This window comes from Phalaenopsis equestris, unplaced genomic scaffold, assembly GCF_001263595.1.
Source record: "Phalaenopsis equestris unplaced genomic scaffold, ASM126359v1 Scaffold000024, whole genome shotgun sequence".
NCBI lineage: Eukaryota > Viridiplantae > Streptophyta > Magnoliopsida > Asparagales > Orchidaceae > Phalaenopsis > Phalaenopsis equestris.
In genome coordinates, this window is record NW_018164466.1 from 709,226 (window position 1) to 720,193 (window position 10,968).

The 10,968-nt window shown below is 31.8% G+C and overlaps 1 protein-coding gene across 1 annotated transcript in view; it reads right to left on the reverse strand.

Annotated features, from left to right (window-relative positions):
- The window catches only part of LOC110018519 (nuclear pore complex protein NUP205-like), a 15,748-nt gene that overhangs the window by 3,180 nt on the left and 1,600 nt on the right, over window positions 1-10,968 (reverse strand). The window contains exons 3-9 of the mRNA XM_020715855.1: window positions 9,791-9,865; window positions 9,578-9,682; window positions 9,335-9,445; window positions 9,000-9,159; window positions 5,328-5,413; window positions 5,012-5,134; window positions 4,693-4,920 (exon numbers count right to left, since the gene is read on the reverse strand). Of these exons, the coding sequence (XP_020571514.1) occupies window positions 4,693-4,920; window positions 5,012-5,134; window positions 5,328-5,413; window positions 9,000-9,159; window positions 9,335-9,445; window positions 9,578-9,682; window positions 9,791-9,865 (888 nt within the window). The remainder of the gene's footprint in view (window positions 1-4,692; window positions 4,921-5,011; window positions 5,135-5,327; window positions 5,414-8,999; window positions 9,160-9,334; window positions 9,446-9,577; window positions 9,683-9,790; window positions 9,866-10,968) is intronic.

A 10,968-nucleotide genomic window follows, 5' to 3' on the forward strand; every position in this document is an offset into this window, starting at 1 on the left:
ATTTATCCAAAATCAGTTGTTTTCCAAACGCAAAAATCAAACACTCAGACAGTCTATCCGGATCAGCTACATATCAGCAGTTTATCAGGATAACCAGCTTAAATGGATAATCTAAATAAGTTGCAGCTGCCCCAAACAAACTCTAAGTAAATACAATATCTTGATTCATTATAAAATAAATTCAAGAGATCAACTGTTTGATTTTGATTGGAGGTAAAATGAGTCAAAACTTTTACATTAATAAAAAATTAAAACGAACACTTTTGCATTAATATTAATATTAATACACACGGATATATATATATATATATATATGACAAAACCTAAGAGCTAATTATATTAAAAAGAATAAGGATACAGAAATATGGTATGAGAGGGCCTAAGCATGGCACCGTATCCATATAGTAAACACCACATGCAAATGGATCTAAAAAATGAAAATACAGAAAAAATACATGAGAGCTCAAAACCAAAAGTATCAAAACACGTAATATCAGGTAACTATAGAACGACCAATTATTGCTCTGCCTCTGCCTTTAATTTTATGAAAGAAGTCAGCTAATAAATTGGTAAGATGAGTGTAATTGTCAGAAATAACCAATGTATCGTTCAATAAGTTCCTGAGTTCGAGTCAGGCTCCATTCTTCTCTTCCTCCTAGAATAGACCTGTCAATCCTTATCCGAAAACTGACTCACCTGATCAGAAGATTAGTCTAAAGTGTGTCGGATATATATAGGTTGTTGAACATTAGAAGCAACTACTTATTATACCAGCTGATCTTTTATTGGATCAAAGGAGAACTCTCGTGTGTTTTGGCATGTAAGTGAGACTTCTTAAAAAAAATTGGTGATATAGACACGTTTGGATCGGTACTTGTACTATGGGGAGACGTTTCATGGGACTCCAAAGTATCATGCTTCAAACCAGCAGCTGGAATAGAGTGTTGAAAAGCAGGAGCATTCAGGGTAGAACGGCTTAGGTATTATGTTCTTCACCAGGAACAGCGTCAGTCAGAATAGCAGAGGTTTATGCAGTGTTGGAAAGAAGATCGGGTCACACCTTCTCAGCAGGGATGGTAAGTGGCAAGACGTCCACCCCCAATTCAGTATGAATAAATTTTTGAACAGGTTGCTGGTGTTTAGCAATATCCGATCTTAGATGAAGATACAATCGATAAAAAATATTAGAACTGTGGTTAGACATACTACAATGAGAGCAATACGGAGAGTGATGTTCTATTTCAAGATTTTGTCAAAATTCATTGTGAGTGGTTCCAATTCATACCTCATTTAGAGCCGGTTAGGTGATATCTCTCTCAACTAACACACAAGCCAACGAGAGTCTGGTGACAGCAAGCGTAGGACTATCAACCTTGAGAAGCTTATCATAAGCGGTTGCTAAGAAGCCGACAATTTCCAAGTTGAACAGGTGTAGTTTTAACCCCGGAAACTTTATCCAAACAAGAATGATGGGGGACTCCGCTTTTGGATCAAAGTCGACATCGACAGTCCACTTTTTCATAATATTTTCATAAAACGGTTGTCGATCTTGATTACATTACGAGAAAAAATACGAGTGTAATCCACATCGTGTGATAACTGATTAAGTATATGTCGATCGTCAAGTAAGCCAATATTTCAACTACTGAATAGCTTCATAGTATCAAAATCTTTCAGAATGATCTCAAATTTTGGGTGACCATAAAGGAATTTTCCCACTATAGCAAAACACCAAGGTGCATCCTCTTGTAAATGTCCAGAAAGACCATTCATAACTAAAGCAAAAAGATATGGGCTTAAAGTCGATCCCTGTTGTAATCCTTGTAATCCAAGAGAAATAAGAAAATATTTGGTCAATCCTCCCTCAGTAAGAAATAAGAAAATATTTGGTCAATTCTCCCTCAGTTCGAACACAAGTAACAGCTCTAACATACATATCTTTAACAAGTAACAGCTGTAACCTACATATCTTTAATGACTTGCATATAAGTCATATCAACACATTTCTTCTCAATAATTCTCAATAGGATATCACTTAGAACCTAATCATAAGCTTTTTCTAAATCAATCAAAATCAAATGCAGATTCTCCTTATTATCTTTGAACTTCTTCATCAAACCTCTCAATAAATGTATAGCTTCCGACATGCCCGGCATAAATCTAAATTGATTATGAGAAATTTTTATAATTTGTCTTTACCTATGTTCAATTGCCTCTACCATAATTTTAAATTATGACACATCAACTTAATTCCTCTATAATTTGCACAACCTTGTACATCACATTTATTCTTAAAAATGAGGACCAAAATACTCTTTCTCCACTTCTCAAGCATTTTTTTTAATTCTTAAAATAATATTAAAAAGTTTAGTAAGCCAAGAAACTCCCAAATCTCCTAAATATTTCCACACTTCAACTGGAATATCATCAGCTCCGAATATCATCAACTCCTACAGACTTTCCACCTTTGGTTTTCTTTAAAGCCTCCTCAACTTCTTTTTTACTAATACGACAATAAAAATGAAACATTTTATTATATGTTTTAATATTACTAACGATATTAAAATCACTAAGGTCGATCGTATTTTCAGAAATTTCATTAAAAAGTTTATCAAAATTCTAATATATTATAAAGATCATTAAAAGCAAAATTTTTAGCGTCGCATATTGTTATTTCAGACTCTCTGCGGACCGTTTGATATTTTTTTCAGTTCTCTAAGCTTTTACATTTAAACCAATTTTTATAACACAACTTATTCTATTTTATCTTTTCTTGCACATTATTCTTCCACCACCAACTATTTTTTATTCTAATGCAAAATATTTTTATTTATAGAATTTTTTTTCTTTTAATTCACCACGTACATCTTTTGGTACTTGTTTAATAGTGTTTGCTAATTTATCCCACATAGCATTTGACTCTTAATGAACATCCCAAATTCTTTTAATTCCCCAAGTACATTTTGGTACTTGTTTAATAGTGTTTGCTAATTTCTCTCACATAGCATTTGACTCTTAATGAACATCCCAAATTTGAAATCTTTAATTTTACTTATAAAAATAGTTTTATTTGTCTTTTAGGTTCCACCATCTAATTCTACGATGATGGATCCTAGTATTCTTTATTTTACAACTCTTCATCTTAAAATTTATAACCAATAAACGATGTTGGGTACTTAAATCCTCACTTGAAATGTCCTTACAATCTTTACAATCTCGACGATCTCTTCTTCTCATAAGAAAATAATCAATTTGTGTTTTATTAGATTCATTCTTATAAGTAATAAGAGGCTCATCTCTTTTCTTGAATAAAGTATTAGTAATAACAAAATTATACGCTAAAGCAAAATCTAAAATACATTTTATTTTCTTCATTAGTCACTCCAAAATCGTAGCCACTATGAATATTTTTTAAATCTTCTACCACTCTACCGACATATCCATTTAAATCTCCTTCAATAAAAATTATTTCTTCAAGAGGTATCATTTGTATTAAGTTTTCTAAGTCATTCCAGAATTTATCTTTAAACTCTACATCTAAACATACTTGAGAAGCATATGCACTTATAATATCAAAAATCTTAGTAACAGTGATAATCTTAAGCGTTATAATTATATCTGCAACTTTATTAATTTTTACAACATTATCTTTCAAACTCTTAATACACTAACATCATTTCTATACACTTACATCATTTCTAGTGTGACTCTTACCAGAATACCAAAGTTTAAAACCTAAGTTATCATTGTCTTAGCATTTTCTCCAACCCATTTAGCTTCTTGAATACATAAGATATAAGTTTTTCTATCATTGTCTTAGCATTTTCTCCAACCCATTTAGCTTCTTGAATACATAAGATATAAGTTTTTCTATCATTGTCTTAGCATTTTCTCCAACCCATTTAGCTTCTTGAATACATAAGATATAAGTTTTTCTATCATTGTCTTAGCATTTTCTCCAACCCATTTAGCTTCTTGAATACATAAGATATAAGTTTTTCTATCATTGTCTTAGCATTTTCTCCAACCCATTTAGCTTCTTGAATACATAAGATATAAGTTTTTCAGAACCATTGCTTATTTAACACTACACCCAGGTGGCGGTGTAGCGGCCCTCGCACACTTTCTACTGTATTCAGGCTATACATCATGTCGCTTGCAAGGGACACTCTAGCACTTACACAATGATCAAAAGGATTCATGTCATCATTTTTTTGATAAGTTTTATGCTGGTTGTTGACTACCTAATGCAACCCTCCACTTTTCAAATTAAAATCAACAAGCCTTCTTTTAAAAAAAATCTCAAGGAATAAACCTAATGGAAAACATTTAAAAGAATGCAAATCAAATATATATCCATAAAAAAGGTAGTGCCAGCGAATGACACAAGCCCAAAGAAATAAAAAATAATCAATTGACATGTTATATGTGTAACAATCCAATGAAAAGAACAAAAGCTACAAGTTGAACTTCTTTGGTCAGCGAATGACACAAGCCCAAAGAAATAAAAAATCATCAATTGACATGTTATATGTGTAACAATCCAGTGAAAAGAACAAAAGCTACAAGTTGAACTTCTTTGGAAATAAATTAAATAAAAACTAAATGAACACGTACAAAAAGAAGGTACCGAAAGAAAGATTTTTCACAAACAAAATTATCCATAACATAAATGAATGGCATAATGTGAACCTGGTAGGATGGCATTTGGAGAACTTTGGCAAGTAGAAACTGGAAAACGTTTCTTGAACAGACAGTTTCTAGGGACTCATAGATGGGAGCCAAATCTCTTGAATCCAAACCTACAGGGGTCTCCCTAGCACCACCCTGATCCTGGGTATATATAAGAAGCACTATCCATGCAAGTCTAACGACATCTACAAATCCTTCAACATTTGGATTGTTGCCCGATGTCATTACCTAGAAAACAGCACTATAAGAATTTGAGGAAAAAAAAAGTTTGCATGATAAGAAAACCAAAAAAAAAAAAAAGAATACCAGTTTGCCTTACTAATTTATGGAACTCCTGCCTGAAAGTGGCATCATGGGACAGCAGAGACGTTTTCACAGAACTCGTACTCAAAGCATCAGATACAAAAGAAATCACAAGAGAGAACATTAAACTGATTGTGATCTGCAGTAAATAAAAATGAGAATATAAACAAACAGAGATTTGATTACCAAAACTGTCCACAGAAAAGAAAATAAAAATGCTAGCTCAGGGAAAAAGCCTATAAGGGGCATGAAAACGTAAGACTCCCAAGTGTAGGATTATAAAACAGCAACTATATATAAATTAGAAGGAAAAAATAAGTAATATGTGAAACCTGAAGTTTTATAGTGTTATCACTATCATCAACTTCGGCCGCACAATCTCTTAGCATAGAAAATACGTTGCTTACCTCCTTCGGACCTGCAAATAGACAGAAATGGAGATACCTATATTCAACTTTCTCCATGTAAACGGGAGCCTTTCTATAAACAATTTGCACATTTAGGATCAATTTGGGGTAACTTTCTCACTAATTTGCTTTTCAAACCCCATTTACACATTTGGTTGAGGCTCTACTTCATACTCTTGCTGCTTATCAGAAATTTCAATGATGAGAAACTCAATATAGTGCAGTATGTAATACCTAAATTTTGACAAGGCACAAATGCAAAAATATTTAAATAAATTATACTCCATTTTTTGCCCCACAAAATGACTAAAACAATTTCTGTAAAATTCTATATTTTGCTAGGATCATTTTGATATGCATGTACGTCTGCAAATATTTAAGTATATTAATTAATATAAATTAAATTAGTATTAAAATTAATATTAATTATCGATGTATTATTTTACTAATACTATATTGTAATATATTTCAATTTAAAGTTCAAATCCACTTACAACTCCATGCAATGGTTGATACTGATGGATGGTGGCAATGATGTGGATTTATAAGAGATTAAAATATAATTTATAACTGTTACGTTTATTATAAAATAATACAAAAGCTTCAAGGAAATAAGAATTCCCATTTCTTTTCCTTCAACACGCAAGAAGTTTGAAAGCAGAGAGCGGCCTAGGAAGGAAATCAGGGGAAAAAAGGAAAAAGAGGAGAAGAAAAAGGAGAAGGAGACGAGAAGGTAGAGTCGAGGAATGGATGGAAGAAAAATGGCAAATGTAAGAAGATAAGGAGACGAGAAGGTAGAGTGGAGGAATGGATGGAAGAAAAATGGCAAATGTAAGAAATTGGAATTGGATTTTTTTTTATTTAAAATTAGAATTTTTGTATTCTCTTAACAATTAGATTACAAATCGGTGATAGGTCTTTATGCTTGTAAAAGAAGAAGGCTCCATAATATTGTTTACAAAAGGAATATATTTTGAGGAATTTGATTCGAAGAGCTAATTCATCCAGTAAGATGTGCAATTTCTATATATATATATATATATATATATATATGTCTTTTGCATGTGTTATTATATGTAAATTAGACTATCGTCATGAATTTTTTTCAAACTGTGAAATACATGTTTAAAGTGCATTATTCATGAGAAGTCTCTGTAAAATTGTTTACAAAAGAAATATGTTTAAAGGCATTCAATTCGAAGAGTTAACTCATCAAATAAGAAGTGCAAATTCTTTTGCAAAAATAAAGTTTTCTCAGTCTTTTGCATGTGTTATTATATGTAAATTAGATTATTTTGTGTACCGCCATGAATTTTTTTCAAATTGTCAAATGCATGTTTACTAGCAAGCTCGTAATTAGATATATTTTGATTATATAAAAATTTTGCTAATTCGTGATACTTATAAATAAAAATATTTGGTATAAATAAACTACAAAATTATACATACTGTTATTAAGCATGTTTTAAAAACAATTCACAAGTCTATTCAAACATACAATGGTGCAGATGTACTGAGCTTAAGAAATAGCATGTCATGGTAATGCTTTGACTATGATACCTGTGCAGGTGAGGCAGAAGGATTCCCAATAGGCAAGACAGTCGTGAAAGTAGTTCAACGGCAATAATGTTGGGTTCACTTAGGCTCTATTGAACATAATGATGTAACTTCCAGGCTAAATTTAGACCGCAAATTATATAGTATTTGGTTCAAAGCCCTCAACTTTATGATGGCAGTATATCTAAACAATCATATATAAAAAATTTTTAAGCTAATGTTAAATACAAGACGGCAAAAAAAAATTGATTGATACATTAAAATTAAAGAATAAGCAAATAAATTATTGATTGACTTAATGTATGTATGTACTAAGGAAATGTATATTGGAACTTTGATATTATTTCTTGTACAAAATATTACTATTAAAGTTTATGCAATCAAAATTGGACTTTCATTATTATGAAAATGTATTGATCATATATATCCTGTCTTACGATTATATCCATTTATGATTTACACACATATAATTTATTATACTTCAGTTTTTTGGTTTTGTATTAGATTTGTTTACCTTTTTGAGCTCTTAGCTCACTAGAATGATATAAATATTTTTTAATGAAAAAAAAAAGAAAAGAAATGGTTGAAATTGAATAAAATCACTATAATTTTGTGATTATATTTAATTATAAATCTAATTTAAGAAAGAAAAATTTTGAAGTAATGCCTGACAAAACTTATTTGCAAAAATGTTAATGTGTATTACATACTATGCAGATATATTTAAATGAAATATTTGGTATTGTTTTCGCTTGATTTGAATGGTCAATTTTATTGGATATATGTGAATTATAGTAATGTGTTATATCGAGTGCATTCAGGTGATTTGAGTTTATCACCTGCTTTCTTCAGGTAATTAAGAAGTTAAAATAAGTGTTAGAAATATATTCCATCATCACCTCTGTTGCATCCTCCGTCTACTGGTGGGCAATGGTCATCATGGAGTGTGACATAGAAGCTATAAGAATGCTATTATTTGAATTTTTCAAAACAAAAAAAATATATATTTTTCTAATATCCACAATAGCTTTTAAAATGTTACTTTCCCTATAAAAGCATTACAACCACTTTTACCGCCCCCTCAAACAAATCCATAATCAGAGCAAAAATAAATAAATGATAAAAAAATAAAAACAAGATATACTATTTCCCAGAGCATGAGACAGACGAAGAACCAATAAGACAATTCATTGATAAATTGCATAGATAATAAATATAAAATGAAGAAAACAATAAAAATGTACCGAGAAAAATTAAAAATATCACTTAAACACTCTGCAATGTTTCAAAACGTCTTAATTCCTAAGGACCTTGACAAGTAGTGACTATTGCATCCCTCTTTCATAGTTAATAGGACTTATATTAATTTCCTGCGGGACGAAGTTTGAGAAAGTTAAAGCCACGACCTTACTTATAACATGGCATGGAAAGTAAAATAACCAAAAAGAAAGATCCTGGACAAAAAAAGACTTTGATAAATAAGTAAAAAACAAATCATGGAAAATATACACCAAAAAGCAGAACTTTGTAAGGAAAATTCAGAGAGAGCAAGAAATAAGTTGGAGTAAAAAAATGCAAATAGTCAAAACAAACATTATGTAAGCATGGACTACACAAAGCCATAACCAAGTATTCCTCAGCCAGTGCACATCTAATCCAGACCTTGCTCTGAGTGCGAGCTCTGAGTGCGAACTCGGCCACAAGGCATAGAGCAAGCAACTGAAATCCCAAAGAGCAGCAAATGTTTGCATGTGCATTAATTTACTACAAGATTGCATAAATGAGTAATAGATCAGTAAATTTGTAACACTTTATATTATATTAGCCTAGTTTTACAGAAAAACCGGATTTGATAGGACTCACAAGTCGCATTTTCCCAAACTTACAAAGCAATGTCTCAAACAAAAAGGCAAAAAGCAGAACCCAATGTCTTTTCACCTTAAAACTGATAAAAGCAACTATGAAGCAACAATTGTTTGGATAGATAATCTTTGAAATTTTAAATCAAAAATAAAAAATAAAACAAATAAATTAGCTTACTCATTCTCCAGACAAGTACAGATAGGACGAGGCAGTGACTAAGAAGAACTCTTTCTTGAGCAACAACTGCTTTCCGCTCAACAACTGCACCTTTGAAGTCAATGATATAGCGTTCAGAATTAGGTCCACCAAAACCAGCTGGTTCTTCCCGATTTAATTCCTATTCGTGATGTGAATATAAAAATTAAAAATGTTGTTAATTTCAGTCTTGAAAGGGATATGGAAAACCAAAGAAATAAGACGGAAAATTATTGTTACAAGAGTATCACACTCATTCAGAACATAGTTTCATGCATATAAGCGAGACAATGAAGATTGGAAACAAACATACCAACCTTTATGAGTGCAATAAGCCTCTGCCTAAGCCCAGAGTCAAAAAGTTCTTCCAGATATTTCTGAATATCGGCCAAGGTATCAGCTTCCAGTCCATTATCAAGTACAACAGCCTAAAGTACAAAAGAATTGGACAAAAAGATTAAAAATCAAGTAGAATAAAAAAGGTGAAATTTGCATTTTAAGCATGGATTCATATGCAATAGTTAATCATGGATTCAGATGCAATAGTTTATGCAAATTACCCGTAAAAGGGCGTGTAAGGAGGTTATAACACTCCTTCTTTCCATGTACCATAGGCCTGCTGCAAGTCGGTATATCTCCAATGGCTCTCGCCCAAAAAGAATCCACTAGAGAAAAAACTAATAAGTAAATATAAATTTCAATAAACAATGTATAACAATCATCAGTAAATAATGCTTACAATTGCAAAAAAAATTAAAAAGACATCTTCATACCTCCTTATTGGTCGTAACAAGTAGCTGGACGCACTCAATTTCATTAAGATTCAAATCGTCACTTAATTTCAAAGCCTGTATGAAAAAGTACAGGTAAGTTCATGCAAAAGCCTGTGATTGCCCACAAGGTCTGAGCACAGAACTTTCAAAACAATATTTGTCAGAAACCACACAGATATATACAAAACAAAAGAAAATAAGTATAAGGCCGTATAAGATTTAAAGCATAAGAAATAGGAAATCATTATGCCATAATTTCTAGCATTGGAAAGTAAATTCAATGTCTGCTCATGTATTCATAGCCTACGTATGCATGCAGAAACAAATATTGTAATATGCACCGTCATTCAGTTCCTTTTTGCAGCACCCCTTCCATTCACATATAAATATGATCATAAAATCTAGTGTGCTTGGCCTTCCAACCTATGAGATTAGTTCAAAGAATGAGTAGTTTGAGAGCAAGCCAACTCAAAAGCCCGGTATACTTGATGGAATCATAATAGATTTTATCTTTTTAATTTTTTTCTGTCGGTCAATAAAGCTCAAGTGAAGAGGACTAAAGGGGTTAGCCAATTCATTGCTCGATGGAAGGAGCAGATCAAGGCATATGGTGAAGAATAAAATAAAATGTAAAATTGGTGAAAGTAGTAAATTGGGCACTTTTCTGATTTCCTTCTATTATTTTCCATTTGGAAAAACTATGTTGTTCTTTTAAGCCACACCAGAAATAAAATATTTGCTACTATCCCAGTGATGCACAAAATATTTTCCTATTTCTGTTGATTTACATCAGGGATCGACTTTAAGCCCATATCTTTTTGCTTTAGTTATGGATGGTCTTACTGAACATCTACAAGAGGATGTACCTTGTTGTATGCTTTTTGCTGATGATATTATTCTCGTGGATGAAACGAGAGAAAAAGCCCAGGAAAAACTTGAATTATGAAGGTCTACATTGGAGTCTAAAGGCCTTCGTTTAAGTAGAACTAAAACTGAATACATGGAATGTAATTTTAGTAGCAATAGCTCTAGTGACAGAAGTGTGACTTTGGGTGATCAAATTATTAAAAGGTGTGAACGATTTAGATATCTTGGGTCCGTTGTCCAAAACGATGGTGATATAGATGGGGATGTTAATAGTAGAATTCAAGTTGGTTGGTTGAAGTGGAGGAATGCTT